A 22,063-nucleotide genomic window follows, 5' to 3' on the forward strand; every position below is an offset into this window, starting at 1 on the left:
CTGTTTGGTCTAGTGAGACATCTTAGATACTTCTTGCATTTTCCTTGCCCAAAACCTGGGGTCAGCTATTTCTTCCACAAACCCTGTTTGTTTCTTGGTAGGAGTTGGTATTTAGAAATGTGGATTCAGGAGCTGGGGGACTTCTTTGTTCCCGGATGATTTTATTTGCAGGTCTTTTCAGTAGACAGAGCTAGACACGAGTCCATGGTGATACTTAAAAAACAAGTAAGGAAAAAATGCATTTCTCATTATCAGAAATGACTGTTACACCAACTCTTGATTCTAAAATGTGGTAATTAAGGGACATAAATAAGCATCTATCCTGTCTTTTTTTAAGGTGGGAAGGAAGGTGACTGTAATTTATTCCCACTTCATGGCGGGGGGGGGGGGTTCTTCTCAACAGATGCATGGCAATTCATGAGAAGAAACAATGACAGAGGAAATGAGAAATAGATGACAGACAGACAGATGGATAGAGAGATGGAAGAGAAGAAGGAAGAAAAGAATTAAGGCAAGGTGGGGGAAACTCTTTTACGTAGCCAATGAAAAAATGAACCAAGGTCCCCTGTGGTTGCTGAAAACTTTGATTGAAAGGTGATGACAACAGGATTGACTCACAATGCCAACGTGCTGCCTGACCAGTTACCCACTAAATACAGAATAAGAAATGGGTCTTTACAATGCAGGGATATTTTGAGTGCCAACATCACCAAGTGAGCAAACAGCTACATAAGGGTGAGACCATCTGGTAGCATGTGCTGCCTGCCATGATTCACTAAGAGGGAAACAGTATCACATTTGATGTATTGTTGCCAAACATGTTTAACTGGAGCCTGATAGAGTTTTGTATTTAACTTCTAGTACATGGGGAAAAATGGAAATTAAAAAAAAATAAGCAATGAATCAAGCCTAGCCTCATGAAACAGTTGATATTATAGGGGGAAAAAGTTTCAGAGGGCTGTTTAAAATAAAATCAGCCAGGGGTCGGTGCTGTGGTGTAGCAGGTAAAGCCGCCACCTGCAGTGCCGGCATGCCATATGGGTACCGATTCGAGACCTGGCTGTTCCACTTCCCATCCAGCTCTCTGCTATGGCCTGAGAAGGCAGTAGAGGATGGCCCAAGTCCTTAGGCTCCTGTACCTGCGTGGGAGACCTGGAGGAAGCTCCTAGCTCCTGACTCCTGGATTGGTCTAACTCCAGCCGTTGCGGCCATTTGTGGAGTGAACCAGCAGATGGAAGACTTTCTCTCTCTCTCTCTCTCTCTCTCTCTCTCTCTCTCTCTCTGCCTCTTCCTCTCTGTAACTCTGCCTTTCAAATAAATAAATAAACTTTTAAAAAATAAAAACAAAATCAACCAAAGAGATATAATAACCAAAAGTAACACAAGGGCCATGGTTGAATTTTGTTTTGAAAAAAGAAAAAGAAAAAGAAAGCACCATTTTTTATAGACAGAGAAATGAATATGATTAAATTAATCAATCTTAGTAAAGATTTTTTAAAATTTAATTTTAAAATTAAAATAACTTAAATCTTAATTAAATTAATTAATCCTTTCTTTCCTATATGTGATGATGACATTGTGTTATATAAGGGAACGCCCATAATCTTAGGAAATGCATGTTGAAGCATTTAGGCGGTAAGTATCAGAAGAACTTCAGCTCACTCTAAAATAGTTCAGTCAAAAAATATACATGTCAGGGTTGGTCCTGTGGCACAGCAGGTTAAAGCCCTGGCCTGCAGCACTGACATCCCATATGGGCACCAGTTCGAGTCCCAGATACTGCACTTCCAATCCAGCTCTCTGCCATGGCCTGAGAAAGCAGTAGAAGATGGCCCAAGTCCTTGGGCCCCTGTACCTGCATGGGAGACCTGGAAAAAGCTCCAGGCTCCTGGCTCCTGGCTTCAGACTAGCTCAGCTCCAGCCATTGCAGCCAGTTGGGGAGTGAACCAGTGGATGGAAGACCTCTCTTTCTCTCTCTGGCTCTACCTCTCTCTGTAACTCTGTCTTTCAAATAAAATAAAATAAATCTTTGGCCGGCACCGTGGCTCAACAGGCTAATCCTCTGCCTAGTGGCACCAGCACACCGGGTTCTAGTCCCTGTTGGGGCGCCGGATTCTGTCCCGGTTGCCCCTCTTCCAGGCCAGCTCTCTGCTATAGCCCGGGAGTGCAGTGGAGGATGGCCCAAGTGGCTTGGGCCCTGCACCCCATGGGAGACCAGGAGAAGCACCTGGCTCCTGGCTTCGGATCAGTGCGATGCGCCGGCCGCTGCGGCCATTGGAGGGTGAACCAATGGCAAAAGGAAGACCTTTCTCTCTGTCTCTCTCTCTCTCTCACTGTCCACTCTGCCTGTCAAAAAAAAATAATAATTAAATAGAATAAATCTTTAAAAAATACATGCATTCCCACATATTCATAAACCCAAATATATAGATAAAATAAATAAATATGAGGCAGTGTTGAATCTTGGTGGTAGATATCTGGATGATTACTGTCCTACTTTTCCAACTTCTCTGATTGCTTAAATTTGTTAACTGAATAAATGTTATTGTTGAGAAAAAATACAGTAATTAATGATGGTGTCACTGTTTTGAGACTGGAGAGTTAAGAATAGTTCGGAATAGCCCCTCCATGCAGCCCCACCTGCACTGCCAATCCCTTTCCAACCTTGGAAAATGGCAGCTTCTTCAAAATGACCGCTCAGAACTGTCGCGAGTCAAAAATAACCAACACGACTGCCAGCAGCATCCTTGCAATGACCTTCAGCTAATTATAAGGTCACTATAATAAAATTACCACAGTGGACATACCCATTCCCATAACGCACTGGAAGCCATGACACTTGTGAGTTTTCCAAAAATGGGCGAGGAAATGGGGAGTATTCAAGCCTGTCTCCAGCCTCCAGCCACTTTGAGTATTCAGTTACACCCCTCGAAGACACAGCCCCCTACGCCTACAGTTCCTTTGCGGGGACGGACCCAAGCACTGTCGAGGGCAGCTGTCTCCAGAACATGTCCACACTCACTCTCCAGTGTGTACTGAGTTTTACCGGCAAGTAGCTCTTGCTCCTCTGCTAACCTTTACCTAGACCCAGCGCCTGATGACAAGAGCGCAGCTTGGGCAGGGTTGGAATTAGGAATGTTCTAGAAATGTACCTGAGTGGTAAGCCAGTCAGGCTGCAGACACAGAAACCGAGACAGGCGGACAGCAAGTCCTCCCAGGGACAGGCAGGGTTTCTCCTTGCCATTTCACTCTGGGGACCTCCAATCCGCTGGCTCTTAGGAGAAAGCAGTGCTTTACCTTCCTGGTTGCAGCTCTTGGTTATTTCCCCTGGATCGCACCCCTCCTGCAGGCCAGGCAGGACATCAGGACCAGCTTGCATGCTGAGGTCAAAGCTCCGACCATCAACTACTGATTTAGGTGAGAATGAAGTCAATGCTTGCATTCCCTTTGGGAGATACAAGGGTAAATGCACTTTAAAAATAAGAGGCTGAGCTCTCCCTGTTGGACATAAGGGAAGGGATTTCCCCCTCTTAGAGCATTTACTTTAGAGGAGTTGTAATTTTAAGCACTTCCTCCTTTTGGAATGTGTATAAATCCTTTTGAAAACTGGATAGGGCTTTGTCTTTAACACCCAAGACTCTTTTCCAAGGACCTAGGAACCAGCTCTCTGAAATGTCTACATCGAGGGAGCCAGAAACCCCATTGCCAGTTTCTGTGGGAGGGTAGCAGCCTAACTTCAGGAGCACCTTGCTCCAAGTTGCAAAACCACCTCCTGTCCTAATGATACAGTATTTTGCTGTGCCTCCGGAGAAACCCAATCAGGTAACACAGGTGGCCACCCCAACTATCACCCGACTCTGGCATGAATTCGTCATCATATGGTGCTGTCCAGCCCTCTCACTTGCTATGCTTATTTTGAAATTACTCACATGGATGTCATGGGTTACAGCTACTTGGCTACACGAAAGGGTACAATTTCTTTCTGTCTAGGCAATATCATAGCAGGATCTTTGGGATGCGAAGCACATTCTAGTTTAACTCTGTAGTAAACCCATTTTCCTCACTGCCTCTGTGGGGAGGCTTTCTGGGTTGGGAGAGTATTTATTCTTCAATTGTATTTCCCCAAAAGGCATCACTTCAGACTTCACATCTGTGGGGAAGATTGCTGACGACTCCAGGACCAGTTTGGATCTCCCTTGTGTGTCCATGGCCCTTTGCCATGGTGAAGACCAAGGAAGGTAAAAGCAGACACTTGGGGTTGAATCCCATCCTCTCTTGACTAGCTGTGTGACATGAGGCTAGTTAATCAACCTCTCTGTGTCTCTTTATCTATAACATGGGGATTGATAATAGACATATAGCTCATCAAGTTTTAACAGATACATGAGTCAATATACATTTAATGTTTAGAACTGGGGTGGGCATAGGAGGTGGTTGCTTGGGATGCCTGTATCCCATATCAGAGTGTCTGGGTTCAAGCCCTGGCTCAGCTTCTAACCTGGCTTCCTGCTAATGTGCAACCTGGGAGGCAGACATGGAAACAGACAGGCGGACAGCAAGTCCTCCCAGGGAAAGGCAGGGTTTCCCACTGCCATTTCACTCTGGGGTCCTCCAGTTCGCTGTCAGATACTTAGGGCATTGCCATCACGTTGGAGACCCTGGTTGAGTTCCAGCCTCCTGACTTCAGCCTGGCTCAGCTCTGACTGTTGCAGACATCTGGGGAGTGAATGAGCAGATGGAAGATCTCTGTCTGCCTTTCAAATAAAAATGAAAATAAATAAAAATTTTGAAAGACGTACAGAAATCAATGAAGGCCTCCTGCCACGGGAACAGACAGAGGCTATCTGTTCAGAGCTTACACGGCGAGGTTACAGAGCCTACAAGCTCACACAGACCCACTACTTGCACGTGCGAGTACCAAAGCCAGAGAAGGCAGCACAAAGCTTTAGTAGGCGGAGAGGGAAGATAGCAGATCTGCTGTGATTGCAGGGCGTCGGCATGGGGACACTGGAAGCAGGTTAACTCTGTGATTAGTTACAGGAAGACATTTAGAAGAGGCCAAACTGCATTGTGGATCACGTTCTGACTGTGTGAGGCTGAGGGCTGCAGAGGCTGGGGGTCAGAGTCCCATCACCACACACAACCTGACCATTGTCAGTTTGCACATTCAGTCTTTCAGACCCATGGCTGGCACAGTCAGCTCGTACTAGCAATACTTGTGATTGCAACTGTCAGCGCACTCTCCACTCTGCACACTGATGCTTCCAGGCTCTGCCCCACGAGATGACAAGCTCCTTGTGGGTGGGGGGGCAGGAGCTGAAGCACACTCATCTCTGGATTTTAGACGGTCCTGTCAAAGCCCTCCCCAGAAGGCTATATGGTTGAACAAATGAACGGCTGAAGGGGCAACTTTACATCAAAGAGAAATGAAAAGCATTTGATGAACATCTCCTACACTTAACCAAAGATCCTTTGAAACAACCTCTCGTGAAAGTGTGTCATCTCATACAAGTCACCAGCAGCACCATTTACGAAGTGGCTAAAAGATGTGGTTAGTGGTTCTGTATTTGCACTTTTCCATTTTCTCATCTTTACCTAAAACCTAATTCCTAAGGATTGGATGTGTTTATTGTTGAAGACATTTAGATATGTCAGGTTTGAGGGCTGGGCTTCATGGTGCAGCAGGTTAAGACACTGCCTGCAACATTGTGATCTCATATGAACCCTGGTTCGATTCCCAGCTGCTCTACGTCCTACCTATCTCCCTATTAATGCACCTGGGAAGGCAGCAGAACATGGCCCAAGTACTTGGGACCTGGCCACCCACATGGGAGACCTGGATGGAGCTTTAATTTGGCCCAGCCCTGGCTGTTTTGGCCATTTGAGGAGTGAACCAGCCAATGGAAGATGTCTCCTCTCTCTCTCTCTCCCTCCCTCCCTCTCTGTATGTAAATCTTTAAAGAGAAACTTCAGTTTTGAGGCAATTTTCTTATTCTGGGGCAGCAGAAGGAGGTGGGAGCTGGGAATGGAGGAAATGAGCAGTAGTTGAAGCCAAATTCTGACATTCACTGAACACTAAATATGTTCTAGACCCACAGACTCCATCTCATTCAAGTGTCCGTGAGGTGGCATTTTCTGTTTTCTTTTCTTTTCTTTTTTTTTTTTTTTTTTTTTTTTTGACAGGCAGAGTGGATAGTGAGAGAGAGACAGAGAGAAAGGTCTTCCTTTTTGCCGTTGGTTCACCCTCCAATGGCCGCTGTGGCCAGCGCATCTCGCTGATCCGAAGCTGGGAGCCAGGTGCTTCTCCTGGTCTCCCATGCGGGTGCAGGTCCCAAGGACTTGGGCCATCCTCCACTGCCTTCCCGGGCCATAGCAGAGAGTTGGCCTGGAAGAGGGGCAACCGGGATAGAATCCGGTGCCCTGACCGGGACTAGAATCCGGTGTGCCGGCGCCGCAAGGCGGAGGATTAGCCTGTTAAGCCACGGCGCTGGCCGGCATTTTCTGTTTTCACAGGTAAGGAAGCTAGGGCTCAGGGAGGTAAAACTGCCTAAGGTGAAACACTTGGTAAATAATGGAGCCAGGCTTTGAACCCAAGTGACCTTGAACCCACTGTGAACCTCCTGCCCTCGGGCGATCTAAACTACCATCCTCCCTTCATTATTACCCATCACGCTCCCTGGGCTGCTCCATAAAGTCTGTGAAGCTTTTAACCCAAACGTGTTTTTTGATGCCCAGAAGTCCTCAAGTCCTCTGTAGAATCCAGAATTATTCAAAAGTGTACACATCCTCACGCAGGAGGCAGCTCACTGCAACCCCGTCTGCCAGGCCTCCCTCCAGGGCACCCAGGACAGAGGAGATCCAAGAACTCTCCAAAGCCAAAGAGAGATACTCTGCATTGAGTCAATCAACCCAGAAAGCAAATTTCCCACATGAATGTCTCCTTTATGGTCCAGCCATCACACACACACACAAAAAAACCCAAAAACAAAAACAAAAAAAGATAAATGAATTCAAATTGCTGTAACAACTTGACATACCCAGGCTCTGGCAATGCAGGGACAGGGTATCAGTACAGATAGGACAAAGATCATGAAAATCACTACTATTACGGTAGGGTTAGGATTGTGAGGAGTAAAGACATTTAGTTCATTTTCAAGATAAGGTGAACAAATGTGTGTAGAAAATTACTACTAGCTAGCATAAGAGCTAGCAGATGTGTAGAGAGCTACACGTAGCTAGCTAGCATAGCAGCTAGGTTACAAGCCACAAAGTGCTTATACTTGGAAAGTCCCAAAGCAAATCGGGTGCTGAGCAACTAGAACATTAAGGGCGGTTAACATAGAAAACTTAAACAAATGGAGATAATAAATTGTCGGCAATGTCTGGGAAGACTGTAATCCCATAATACTCAGGAACCGGGGGAGGGACCTGCATGCTAGGGATACATTGCTTGCTGTAATTGCACCGTGTGTGTCTGCCTATCAGACACGCGATCTGGCAAGGCCGTTCATTAAGCCGTGTTTTCACTGCACTTCCCATGTCTGAGTCCATCCTCTGAGTGAACAGATAGATGAGGATGTCTCACACAGGATTATAAGCTTGAGTGTTTCTATGGGTCTCACTCCAGTCTAGGAAGACAGATTGGAACAGCCTGAAAGTGCCTTCATGTGTTCTCCACCACATCCCAAGACAATCCACCCAAATCCTTTGATTTTCCTTCCACTAAAGTCTTCCTGCCCGCTTTCCCATTTCTTTACAATCTTGCTTTTTACTTTTTTTTTTTCTAATGGGGCCAGCGCTGTGGCTCACTTGGTTAATCCTCTGCCTGCAGTGCCAGCATCCCATATGGGTGCCGGGTTTTAGTCCCGGTTGCTATTCTTCCAGTCCAGCTCTCTGCTGTGGCCCGGGAGTGCAGTGGAGGATGGCCCAAGTGTTTGGGCCCCTGCACCTGCATGGGAGATCGGGAGGAAGCACCTGGCTCCTGGCTTCGGATCAGCGTCGCTCTGGCCATTGAGGCCATTGAGGGAGTGAACCAACGGCAGGAAGACCTTTCTCCCTGTCTCTCTCTCACTGTCTACCTGTCAAATAAAAAAAAAATTAAATAAAAAAAAGTATTTGTTTACTTGAGAGGAAGAGTTACAAAGAGAGGGAGAGACAGAGAGAGAGGTCTTCCATCTGCTGGTTCACTCACCAAATGGCTGCAATGGCTGGAGCTGAGCCAGTCTGAAGCCAAGAGCCAGGAGCTTCTTCCATGTTTCCCATGTAGGTGTAGGAGTACAAGCACTTAGGCTATCTTCCATTGCTTTCCCAGGTCAGAAGCAGAGAGCTGGATTGGCTGAAGAGCAGCTGGGACATGAACCAGCCCCCATACAGGATGCCAGCGCTGCAGGCGAAGGCTTATCCTGCTATGCCACAGCACTGGCCCCTTGTTCTCTACTTTCTAAAGTGACATTTTGATAACCATGTAAGTCACTGTGTGTTGATATGTTCATTTTCAAAAAAATGCCTACTGAACCCCTCCTATGTGCACTCTACACTGGGTAAACAGAGAAGGAAACCAGAGACTCTCTTTGATGGTAGGGCCAATGTCATGTTTCTGAATTTGTTGATTTGTTTAATAACAAATTTTCATGAGTATCTATTATGTGCCAGATACCATGTTAGTCACTGAAACTACAGAAAGAGAAAATGCACTGTCTGGACTCAGGTTGCTCACAGAACTGTGAAATCTGTGAACAAGTCCAAATCAGTGTGACGAGAGTGAAGGAAGCACAAAGGAAGGCAAGCCCCTCCCAGGCTGAAGGCATCAGGCAAGGCTTCCCGGAGATGGTGACTGCTGGACAAAGGTCCAGAGGAGAGGAGGGCTAAGGCATTTCAGGCAGAAAGACCCATCTGGAGAAAAGTAGGGATGTGGGGAAAAGTACAAAGGAGTTGGGGACAACAGTAGTTCAGGATGGTTGTGGGGCATGCGAGTGAGAGAGGAGTCTATACATGTCATCTCCACTAACTCACTCCCCATCTGCTCTCCAGTCCACGTGAATCTATTTCTGTCTTCAATATTGCACTATTAACTGCTTTCTAAAACCTGAGCTATAATTCAAATAAATGTAAACTTACACTGTTAGAATATACAGTTAAGTGGATTTTAGTTTCTTCACAGAGTTGTACCTCCATCACCACTAGTTAATTCCAGAACATTTTTATCTCCCCTAAAATGAAATCTGGTACCAGTTAGCCACTTTCATTTAGGCTCCCACCACTCACTGGCAACTTCTAATCTGTTTTCTATGGATTTGCCTACTCTGGACATCCCTTATAAATGGAATCAGACTAGAGATAGTCCTTTGTGACTGTCTTCTTTCATTAAGTATAACATTTTCAAGCTTCATCTGTGTTAAGGTATGTGTCAGTACTTTATTCCTTTTCATGGCTGCATAATACTCTGTATCAAAACCACATTTTTTTATCCATTCATCAACTGATGGACATTGGGTTACTTACACATCGCAGCTACTATGAATAATCCCGCTATTAATACACACAACACTGTATTTTCAAAGGTCATCAGAACCCCACGGGCCCCATAGAATGACATAATAAAAGGAAACTACACATAGTTGACAGACTCCAAAGGGCTATAAAATGTAACACAAGAGCACATCAAAAACTTGTCAACAATAGAATTAAAAGATAAACTTATTTTGGTACAATACAATTTTGAAATCCATGCATTTTAAAATCATTTATCTATTCCAGGAACTTGAAGAATCTCTCCTATGCAAGTTTTTGCACCAAAATAAACATCGTTTTAAAAATTTCAGACACATACACACAGAGAGAAACAGAAAGAGAGAGAGGAGAAAGAAGGAGGGAGGGAAGTGAGGGACATGTCGTGGAGGGGGAGAGAAAGAGAGAACACAACAGCTGAGGTTGGGCTGGGGCAGAAGTGGGAGATGAAAACTCAGTTCAGGCCTCACACACAGGTGGCAGAAACTCAGTCACTGGGGCCACCACTCTTGCCTTCAGGATCTGTATTTCAGGAACCTGGAGTCAGGAGTCAGAGCCAGGAACCAAACTCCGGCACTCCGGTATGGGATGTGGGCATGTTAACCACTAGGCCAAATACCCACCCTTAATATCACATATTTTCCCTGATTTGTGGTACCTATTATACAAAGAGGAAGGTAGTGCATCTGAGCAAAGCTGACATTTTGAGATTTGATTATTGTTTGTACCCCTTGAGGAACAGTGGTTTTTCTACTCACTCCTGTTGAATTCTTTATTTAGTGGAGGGTTAAGCTTGTGATTATTAAGTAAATTGAAAGTAGGTCATCGCAAATATTAAAAGAAAAATAAGAAAGGAGGGAGGAGGGAGAGTGGGACCAAGGGAGGGAGGGAGGGTAGGGTGGGAAGTATCACTATGGTATTAAAATTGTATATATGAAATTTATTCTCTTTATATAAGTTAAAAATTAATGATAAAGTAAAATATATAAAATTTTAAAAAATGAAATTCTATGAACAAGTGTTTAAAAGTGACTTAAATGCGAAATGAAATCCAGTACTGTTGGCTGTTGATTTCTTTGATAGGAAGAGCCAACGCTATTAATTTGTTAGTCTTCCCATCCTTGATCTGTACATTTTATATCATTACCAATTTAAAAAAGCAAAAAAATTCTTTGAACTAAAAAAGAAATTTATTTATTTAGTTAAGATGCAGAGAGATGAAGGTGGGGGTAGGGAGGGACAGAGAGGGAGTGCTCCCATGTACTGGATCACTCTGCAAACGCCAACTGGCTAGGCAAGACTCAGGAGCCAAGAACTCAATCCAGGTCTCCAGTGTGGGTAGCAAGAATGCAATTATTTGAGCCATCACCTGTTGCCTCCCAAGGTTTCCATTGGCAAGAAGCTGGAATCAGGAACCAGTTGTGGGAACCAAAGCCATGTACCCCATGATGGGCTGTGGGCATCTTAACTGCTAGGCTAAACATACGTCTCTAATTTTAATCAGAAGCACCCGCATTGATGACTGATACTGTATAACCATGCTCACATAATTTCTGCTTATTAGTTGACAGAAACCAGAATTATGTCACGAGGTAAGAATTAGGGTTTCTGGCCTTCTGGGCTCCCATTTCTCAGCTGACCTCGTGCCACAGGCTGATGGCGCTGCCCGGTGGGAGAGGGGTCCTCCTGCACGGGACTCTCTGCGCCTCAGCCAGTGCTCTTTACGGTTCCTCCACCACAGCGACAGCAGCGTCTTCTTCACCCAGAAAATGCCCTTCCTTGTCCTTTGCCCTCGAAAACCTGTGACCTCTTCTGCTTGACCCCTCAACTCCCTCAAAGAGAATTCGGTCCCTCCCTCCCATGTCCCTCCCTGGAGTTTTGCACTTTGATTATTTCCTGCTTGACTAGATTGTGGATGTCATTCTCCCTCTCATGGGCCTCTGAGCTGGTTGAAGGTAGAGGCCATACATCATGCAGTTCCAACTTCATGTATTCATCCGACAGATACTGATTGAGCCTCTGTCACCAGCTAAGCCCTGAAGTCCAGATCCACGCCCAGGAGCTGACATGCACTAAGCCTTCATGAACCATTTGCAGGACCTGGGAAAAGGGTCCTGGCCAGAGCCTCAGTCTCTTCCCTTAGCCTCAACCTCCAGAAGGCAGAAAATTGAAAATGGAGGGAAGAGACAACCTCCCAGGAAACAGGATACTACTAGACACCATGGGGTCAGACCAGCAGCTTCCATATACCCATGAGGTACAGAGGAATCCCTGCCTCACACCCACTGGAACCCTAGAGAAGGGAGAGAAACCAGCAGAAGATGCCGGCTACACAGTCTCAGTGCCTCTCCTCAACCTCTCTGTCACATAGACCGACCCTCTCCCATTGCAGAGGATCCATGAGGAGACTGAAGCTAAGGGGAGAAGAAACTTTCTTCCCAAGAAGAGAGGGCTTCCAAATGGTCATAGAAACTTTAATTAAACAATGTTCATTTTCCATGAACCTTTTGAAAAGCCCCTTTGTGTTTGTGAAAGGCTAGCAGTTCTTGTAATGCATACTGCAATTGTGTGGACCACGTAGGTGAAGCAGAGAAGGACATGAGTGCCTCTTTCTATGATCCTCTTGAGAGAGTTTTAAAAGGATAGATTACTTTTTAAATTGAGTCTCACATTTGAGGGTGAAGGAATAAGTTAGCGACATTAAAATTGTACATTAGTTGGGACTTGATGCAAAATTTCAAGCAATGTTGAAAAAAAATTAATGCCAGGGGCACAAGTTCAGGCCAAAATGATAGAAAACCACCTCACAGAGATAACTATTAAATCAAGTGTGCTGAAATATGGAAGGCTTAATGTATTTATAAAGCTTTAAAAATTCTTGCCTCTCAGCGGAACGTCTGCTTAAAGGGCTCTATGTCACTTCAAAGCACTTAGCTTGAAGTTCACGAAATGACTCATTTAGAGAGCATGATGTCCCCTGGCTCCCCCACCCCCATCCCACCCCCAACAGCTGTCACTTACTGTGAGTTCTTTGCTTTTAGCAAAAGGCCACCAGCCACGAACACGCTTCTGCTGGAATATGGAGATCTTGCTGTCCTCACTCGCGTTTTCAAACTTGGTGAGCTCACAGGCTTTAGCAGACTTGGCTGCCCGAGGGAAACTGTTGAGGTTCAGTTCCAAGGCGCCTGTGGAGAGAGGCCCATATCCAATTGGGAAGGGCATTTCAGAGTCACGGAAGGGCTTTTCAAGCACTACCTGCCTTTACCCGTTCACCTCTTCTCCCACTCAGCACTAGTCCTTAAATGAGCACAGCACTGGATCATAACTGCTTGCTCAGGATTGGAAATGCGAATGAGACCTAGACATGTTTGGTGCTATCCAAGGAGGGGTAAGTGGTAGCAGGGAGGAAACAAAGCACAGCTACCACAGTTAACTGGAGCTTCAGTTTTGGGCGTCTTCATGCTGGGGGCCTTCTCTGCTCTTGGAGTGCAGCTCCCAATCTGGGTTATGCTCCTCAGCTTTCTCCTGTCTCAGTGCTGGCCACCTCTGTGAGCCCTCTTCCCTCTCTCTCACCTTCCTCTTCCATGCCAGGCAATAAATCTTCCTGCTTTTATGCCCACTCTGCAAGGCAGTTAGTGAACCCAAGTGGGTTCTTCACAATGTTTTCTTAAGGAGTAAATGCAAGGCACTGTACGATATTGCCATGAGAGGGCACTTCTCATGTATTTCTCTCTTTGGCAGCTTTTCACTATTACTAAAGTAATTGCTGTTAAATATGAAAAATTTAGAGAGTGCATTCAAACAAAACAATAGGAATAGGAATGGAAAAAAATTTTCATAATACCATCCCCAAAAGTTGACTGTGGCTCTACATATTGTCTCTCTCTCTTTCTCTCTCCCTCCCTCTCCCTCTCTAGAACTTTCTCTTTCTCTTATACATATAAACATATTTTTGCAGAAATGGGATTTTTCCACTCATTTTTCACCTAATGGACCACTCACAACTCTTAACTTATTAAATATTCCAGTTTTGGTAGTGGCCACAGGGTTACCCCTTACTGAACGTTACTGTGTGTGAGGCACTGTTGCTTGTGGTCTAATTGTCCTACCACATTTACAACTCCATCATCCTTGAAAGTATGTGATATTATCATCCCCATCATACAACAGAGGGAAATTGAGGCACGTAGTAGACCTCTACTTGGCTCAGAGTTCAACAGCTTCTTACTGATAGAGCCAAGAGCAGCTTACCTCTGCATACATAGAGGTCTACCACGTGGATGCACTAAAGCTGATTAAGTCAGTCCCTTCTTAATAGCTACATGGGCTGTTTCTAAAATTTTGCTGTCATAACTAACTCCAAAATTATTTTCTTTGTCACTGAATCAGACCAAGCTCTGCTAAAGCTAGACAGATCTTTACCCATAATGTGTATCTGACGAAGCTGCTCGCTTACCCAGGAAGTCATCTGAGGACAGCCTTTCAAAATCCCAAACCTGGAGCACCAGCACAGCTGGGGTCTTACACTCCATCTTCTCCAAGGAAAAGATGTTCTCCCTCTTGGTGATGACCATTTGCTTCTCAGCGGGGAGATACTGAAAGGGGAACAGGAAGCGCCAGTTGAAGTTGCCCTCTCCAGTCAAGGAATTGTAGTGCACGTCTGTCTCCTGCTTGTCGTCTTCCAAACCCTTTATCCACCTGAGGAGAGATGCAGACAAAGGTAAACACTCAGAGCATATTATGCAGGCATCCGTATAATCAAGAGTAATTGAGCTAGTTTCAATGTGGTCACAGCTCATAGTTTTAAAATTGCATAATTAGCTTCAGATGGAAGTGTTCATTTTCATATGAAAGAGGAAAATAGGGGCCAGGAAGTCTAAACCAGAAGTAAGACTTCATTTCGAGGTGGGGTAGGGAAGAGTCTCCAGTGGTTGGGTAGACCTGAAGTCTCTACAATCGAGACAGTAAATTCCAGAAGCAGGAAGTAAAAGAGTACCCTGAATCCTTGCCTCCCTTGGAATCTTCTTGGTAAGCATTGCTACCTCTGTTCCTGAGCCTTAGAACAAGAGGACCCACTAGACTGAGGTTTGTAAAATTGGGCTGGTTTAGGTCTGTGCTGTCAGGTCTGGAATTTGTCCCTCCTCTCCAGTTCCAGGCTTCAAAAGCCAGCAGATTGGATCAGTGTGGCATGGGGCGGGGGGGTGTTGCCCATCCTCTCACCTGGACTCCAACCCTGGCTCTTTTCTTTATTAACTGTACAGTCATAGACAAGTTGTTTAGGCTCTCTTTACATTTAAGATATAACATCTGCACAATCCTTTGTGTTTTCTAAATTATCTGTAATGCTCTAGCTTCCTAGTATCATTTTATCTTCCTCCTCCATCTTCAGTATAATATAAGCTGTAATTAATACATGGTTCCCTACTACTTTATGTTGAACTGATTATTGAAAAAAAATAGGTACTTTTTATTCAAACTAATTGGTAATCCATACCCCTTGCTTTCTGAAAACAGACACCCTTCTTCCCCAGGCAGGAGACTGAAGAGTAAAGACTCTTCTTATCACATGGAAGTGGTACCACTCAGGGTATAGGCCCAATTATGTAGCTTAAAAATGGTTCTCTCTCTCTCTCTCTCTCCCTCCCTCCCTCCCTCATTTGTTACAAGGCAAAGAGAAGGCTGGGTGCTAGGGAAGTGTTGGGGAGCAGAGATGGCCCTTGATTCATGGAAGCATAGTCATAAGGGAAAAGAGCGGAGGAATATGAGTGGGATGCAGAAGTCATCAGAGAGAGCTGTACAGAAGTCCTGTAGAAGAACAGGTGATGGTGGAACTCTAAGAAGGCTTAGTGTAAATAGAGATCAGAGAGCAAGCGGGAGTATGGTATGAGATGAGGCTGGAGAGGTAGGCACGGCTAGTCATACAGGATAGATTAGGACATCTTAGGACTTGAGATCTCTGTCTAGAGAGATAGGATGTCACTGTAGGGTTTTAAGTACAGAATGGACATGATTAGATTGTGTCTAGAAAAGATAACTCATGTGTAAACCTAGAGACCAAATCTCTGGCAGGGAGGAGTGACTGCAGAGAGGCCAGTGCAGAGAATATTGGTGTTGCAAGGGTCTGAGCATGAGGTGATGGAGGAAAATACTAAGGAGGAGGTGTGGAGGAGATAGGGGAAAAGGGTGGTGCTGATAACTCTGGGAGGTAAAGTGGGTAACATTTGGTGGCACATCAGAAATAAGGCAGTCCACGAGCAAAGGTTCTATAGCTTTGGGGCTCCCAACAGTGAATGGATGATGCTGCCTGAGATCAGGAATGATAAGGGAGAAACAGTTTTGGGGATTAAGACCATCACTGTGGTTTTAGACTTGTTGAGTAGGAGGTGTTGCTTTTGAGTAATCTAAGTAGATGAACACACTGGGATAGGAGTTGTCAAGAATGGAGCCTGAAAGAGGGCAACTAATGCCATTGATTATCTGAACCACTTTATTCAAGTGAAGTAGATGAAAATGTCAGCAAGCAAGACAAAGAAGTGTGAGATGAGGAGATAGCCCAGGACAACGTTATGAGCTGTTGAACTGCACGGTGGAGGGAAAGGAGCTCACAAAGGACACTGAGAAGTGAGCAAGACGGTAGGGGAAAACCAGGAGTATGCTGCTGCAAAGTTAAGGCAAGGACTTTTTCAAGAAGAACGAATAGTTAGCTATTCCTTAGGGGTCAACAACATGAGAAATAATGGGAAAAAAAGATGCAGCAATATGGAGAGCACAGGAACCTTAGTGAGACCTGCTTTGGTGGAGTATTGGAAGGAAAACCAGATTGGAGCTGGAAGAGAAGTGAATGGGGGGAGGGAAATGAAGAGAGTGAATAAACATCTCTTTCAATACATTTTAATGGGCCAGAGTTCTGGAAGTCTCAGCTTGAACTCTTCCAAAATCCCTCCATGTTGCAATCCATGGTAAAATACCTTTTTATAGGACACATTAATCTCTCCTGCATTGGTGATTAGAAAACAATTTCAGTGGATCTTAATTCTACTTTTAAAAAAACTTGTTTATTTGGGGTCATGCTACTTCTGATGCCCTTGCTTTGTAATAATTTAAGTTGTTCTTATATGCTTGTCCCGAAATAAATGAAAAAATTTGAACAATCAGACATGTTTTGACTACCAAATGCATTGGTAAAGTGCACTCTGATGGTAGGATGTTTCTCGCTTTGGAAAGGCAAAGTGATATTAGCATGAGGCTAGAATGAGTTTGCTGCTTCTGAGATGAGTTTTAGTTGAGGGTGCAGATTTAAATCACTTTTGCTTCTGATTCTTCACCAACTTATTCCCCTCCTTGACTAGGGTCTAAAAGGAAGCAGAGCCAAGATGTAAGAGAAAGATAGAAAATACTTCATTCCCTGCATCTTAGATTGGTATCTTTTCTGTAGTTGGTGTTGTTATCGGTAGTACTAACAAATGGGAAGGTATAAATTACAAGTTTTGCATTAAGTCTTAAAATCTGCTAAACAGGTCAGTCTTTCATGAACAGTGAAACATCTCTGCTGCTTTCAGATTAAAGCTGGATATATTCTGAATGTCATTTCATAAAGTTTAGTTATCCAACATTTAACCGAAAGATGTTTATATAATAAGATTTCCTCATGAAAAATATTTCCATAGGGATAATTCTTAGCAAAATAAGACAAATGTTTGAACAAATAAAGTGGCCTTATCTGACAAAGTAAGTAACACAGGCTTCTTCTGTGGGATGTGGGTGTAGTATCTTCCATAAGGCATAGACCTGGCTAGAGATTAAAGGAGTGAGAAGGGTGAGGGAAGGGGGCGGTGGTTGTTGATGACTTTACCCTTTCACATAAATGTCACTTGATTTTTGGCCTGTGAAAATGTTCTCATCCTCTAGAATGACGTCCTCAGTGTTCCAGATGATCACTCTCAATTCATACCTGGGGTGAAGAGGACAGCATCTGACTGACGATCTTGAAGCTGAGTCATCTGCTGTCCATGTGCTTCTAGAATTGCTTTTGATCTACAACATTCTATAATTTTAATACATTCAGAAAAATATCAACAAAGTTTTGGTTCCTTCAGAAGCAAGATTCAGATGAGGACCTCATAATCAACACAGACGTTATTTGCTTTAAGAAGATCTTTCTTCCATTAACCAACATTTTTCAGCTGAGAAACTTGAAACTCAGAAGCCCCTGTCATAAGATGGGACGACCACTTCAACCACCACCACTGTCATCTACTCCCTGCTGGAACTGGCTAGGTAACCTTGCAGACACCAGATCGAACGTGAGGCTCTTGGCTGCTACCATGCTCTCGTCCCCTAAAGATGGGGTGCAGCTGACTCACCCTTTGGGTTTCCGAGGTGATATATCAACAGGAGGTCCAGGCTGAGGCATATCCTTGGGAAACATGTCCACCCACATCTGCAGACGGCCCTTGTTAACAAAATAAGACCTTGAGCTTTAATAGAGAGAGTTCAGGTAGGAAGAGGGACATGTGAAGTTAACCATTCATTATTTTAAATGATTCTTCTACCAAAAATGGATATTAGGTATACCTTGGTGCCTCTACACATGTGTAGGATACCTGCTGACAAAGGACTTTCATTTTTATTAGGATTTAGTCAAAGCAATGAGTAAACTCTCACTGAGCACCTACCATATGGTAGACACAATGCTATGTACTTGATACACATTATAAACTCTTCTCCCTACTGGGTAGATGTTATTTCCACTGGCAGACAAGAACACATTTTACCCTTGCTTACACAAACAATATCTAGTAGAGTCTGGATTCAACCCTTGTCTGTTAATTCTGGAAACTGCTCCTTCTACAAATTCTTAAGGATTAAACAGGTAACAATACTATCTGCCAGAAGTATCACCCTTCATTGCTTCTAATGTACCTTAACATCCATTATCTCTTCAACACTAATTCCAACCACTCTTCTGTTACACACTTAAAGAAACAAAGGTGTAGAAAGGTGAAGAAGACCATCTGAACTTCAGTGATGATCTAGTGGCTGAAATTTACCCTGTTTCAAGGGATTTGAGCCCATGTGTGGAAAAGCCTGGTGGATCCCATGCTCAGCTCTTTTGAAAATATTCTAAGTACACATCAGCTTAGGCAAGAAAGAGAGTAATTGATGGGACCAGATGGTCAGGAGAAACTCTGTAAGAAGGAAGTAGAGCTTCTACCACAGTGTGAAGAATAGGTAGGATTTCAGTGAAGGAGGAACTCTGATTAGGGAGAAAAAGGTTTTCAGAGGAAGGACAATGTGAGCAAGGATTCAGCACTTGGCAAGAAAAAAAAGAGACCTAAGGAAAATACAGTATGATTTATCCTTTAAAGATACATCAATATTCACTCAATCAAAATGTCACATCTGATGGGAAAAATGAGGGATCCCAAAAGATTTCAAACATATGGTAGTTAATTTCGGGAAACCATAGCTTCTAGTTCTGCCACTCGTGTCTCTATCCCATATCACTAGGATGGCAGGGTGGGTTTTCCTACCCTATTACAATATCCAAGTTCCATAATGAGTAAGTCCAGTGCTGGGACAACACTCAGCCCAGAGTGTGGACAGAGCATGAGCTCAGGACTCAAACTGTGTTAAATCCTAGCTCTGCTACTTACCAGCTGAGTAACTTTGAACATGACACTTAAACTCCCTGAAACTCAATTTCCTCATTTTCAAGTAAGGTCATGATAAGCCTATTATAAAACTGTATTAAGGAATACAAGTGAGGTAATCCACTTGTCCAGGAAAATCTTAGTGTATGTTTCTGATACTAGTTCGATTATTATGTTTAATATTTTTACTTATTTATGTCCATTTTATTTAAAAGACATATATATCTATTCATACATATCTTTCAAATATCTATCTATCTATCTATCTATCTATCTATCTATCTATCTATCTCTTCCATCTGCTGCTCTGCTGGTTCACTGCTCAAATGCCTACAACAGCCAGGAATGAACAAAGCCAAAGCCAAGAGTCAGAAACTCCATTGAGGTCGCCCATGTGGGTGGCAGGAAACAAAGTACTTGAGCCATCATCTGCCATTTCCAAGACTGTGCATTAGCAGAAAACTGGGTCAGAAGCAGAGCTGGGATTCAAACCAGGTACTCAGATGTGGGATGGGGTATCCCAAGTGGCATCTTAACTGCTACGCCAAACACTTGCCCTGTGGCTTGATTATTAATAGTACCCTCATTTACTCTTAAAATCGCCCCAGTGTGGGTTAACAATTTTATGGTCTCCCAAAAAGGTGAGATAACTTATGTAGGGGCTTGGTACACGGAAGGCTCTTATTCAAGCTGATCGTCTCTTCTCTTCTGACTCTTAGCCCAGATCTGTTTTTTTTTTTTTTTAACCTATAGTATCTTCTTGTGAGTTCTTCAAGGAAAGCCACCAACGAATGCTTCTCTAGGAAAAGTGTGTGTGTGTGTGTGTGCATGAGAGAGAGAGAGAGAGGAAGGGAGGAGAGAGAGAGAGACAGAGACAAACACTTGGGCACATCTGATGGGTTTTGAAATTTCTCAAGTCAGGATTCCTCCAAAAGAGCTTGATAAGTCATTAAAAAGAAAAAAGCACGAAGGCCACCATTGGTTCCATGGCGGTTTCTCTGCTTCAGCATCCCTGATGCTGTTGCACTTGTGAGTTTGAGGGGGAGGACCTTTAGTTTAGCAGTACCCCTGGTCTGTGGGTTCTTGATGCCAGTAGCACCCCACCCACTTGTGACAACTAGATGCTGCTGAATTTCTCTGGGAGAGGTCAAAACTGTCTTTGGATGAAACTCATTACCCTAGGGTACAGGCAGTTAACTTTAAGGGACAAAGTCAGGAGGGCCAGACCCAGTTCACCCACTACCTGTTCCATTCCTGGCTTGTCCTTGTGGTACAGCGGCCGAGTTTCTATGTGCTCAGGAACCAGTCTACACCCAACCTCTGGGATCTCCTGCCAAGAATGTAAAACCTTGAGGGCCAGGTGCTCATAGGACTCCACCGTCTCATCTGTAAAGAAGAGAGACCAAAAGACATGTCAGGTGTGTGTTCCTATGAGGAGGCAGTGAGGGTTGTCGGGTGCATTTTTTTTCTTTTTTTTTTAACTTTTATTTAATGAATATAAATTTCCAAAGTACAGCTTATGGGTTACAATGGCTTCCCCCCTCCCATAACTTCCCTCCTACCCGCAACCCTCCTCCCTCCTGCTCCCTTTCCCCTTCCATTCACATAAAGATTCATTTTCTTTTTATTTATTTTTTTTAACTTTTATTTAATGAATATAAATTTCCAGTGTACAGCTTATGGATTACAGTGGCTTCCCCCTCCCATAACTTCCCTCCCACCCGCAACCCTCCCCTCTCCCACTCCCTCTCCCCTTCCATTTGCATCAAGATTCATTTTCAATTCTCTTTATATACAGAAGATCAATTTAGTATAAAGGTTTCAACAGTTTGCACTCACATAGACACACAAAGTGAAACATACTGTTTGAGTACTAGTTATAGCATCAAATCAAAATGTACAGCACATTAAGGACAGAGATCCCACATGAGGAGCAAGTGCACAGTGGCTCCTGTTGTTGACCCAACAAATTGACACTCTAGTTTATGGCGCCAGTAACCACCCTAGGCTGTCGTCATGAGTTGCCGAGGCTATGGAAGCCTTCCAAGTTTGCCGACTCTGATCATATTTAGACAAGGTCATAAAAGACAGGGTGAGGATAGTAACCAATGATCCTAAGAGTGGCATTAACCAGGTTTGAACAATTATACAGCATTAAGTGGGGAAGAGGACCATCAGTACACACAGGTTGGGAGTAGAGCCATTGGTGGTAGAGTAGAGGTTATGATTACAAAGGAATGAGGCCCAAGTACGCTAGACAGGGTCTAGAACAAAGGACAGAGTCATTATTAGAGGAGCTAAGAAAGGTGCTGTCTAAGCTACAATGAAGTTTTCTGATTGAGAGGCAAATAGAACCTGATAGAAGGGGCTTGATAATAATCTGGTGGGCTTTAGGCCTTGTAAGTTAAGAGGCCCAGACCTATCTATCTCTTCACATGGGGTATATCCTAAGGGAGGTGTGAACCTCCTAGGGGAAGGCACTCTGTTGACTTTCATTACTTGGCTGGCCTGGGAGGAGAGCTGGCCAGGTAAAGGCAGGGGGCATCTCTAACAAGAAATTTACAGTTCTGCCTGCAATGTTGCTGACCCTACTTGACCACACCCTCAGCTGCAGTGGTGACTTTGGAAGCTGGGCTGAGTGAAGGGCTTTTCAGCTTAGAGCCAATAAGATCTGTGGCTCTGACCTGGGCATCCTTCGACTCCAGGGCAGGTCCATTTCCAGTGATCTAACTCTTGGCAGAGCTGCCAGGGCTCTTCACAAGCTGACTTCTGCTGAAGCCCAGGCTTACCACATTGAAAGCCACTGCAGTGGACTGGCCTGTTGGGTCTCCTTGAGGGCAGATCACTGTACAGATCAGCCATGAATAGGCCTGCCACCCATTGCTTCTGGTGCCTAGCTTTCT

At 44.3% G+C, this 22,063-nt stretch overlaps 1 protein-coding gene across 1 annotated transcript in view; it reads right to left on the reverse strand.

Annotated features, from left to right (window-relative positions):
* FER1L6 (fer-1 like family member 6) overlaps positions 1 to 22,063 on the reverse strand; it is a 251,737-nt gene that overhangs the window by 9,213 nt on the left and 220,461 nt on the right. Inside the window, exons 35-39 of the mRNA XM_062188016.1 lie at positions 20,404 to 20,546; positions 17,871 to 17,959; positions 17,360 to 17,458; positions 13,964 to 14,205; positions 12,529 to 12,692 (exon numbers count right to left, since the gene is read on the reverse strand). Coding sequence (XP_062044000.1) covers positions 12,529 to 12,692; positions 13,964 to 14,205; positions 17,360 to 17,458; positions 17,871 to 17,959; positions 20,404 to 20,546 — 737 coding nt within the window. The remainder of the gene's footprint in view (positions 1 to 12,528; positions 12,693 to 13,963; positions 14,206 to 17,359; positions 17,459 to 17,870; positions 17,960 to 20,403; positions 20,547 to 22,063) is intronic.

This window comes from Lepus europaeus, chromosome 4, assembly GCF_033115175.1.
Source record: "Lepus europaeus isolate LE1 chromosome 4, mLepTim1.pri, whole genome shotgun sequence".
In the NCBI taxonomy this organism is placed as follows: domain Eukaryota; kingdom Metazoa; phylum Chordata; class Mammalia; order Lagomorpha; family Leporidae; genus Lepus; species Lepus europaeus.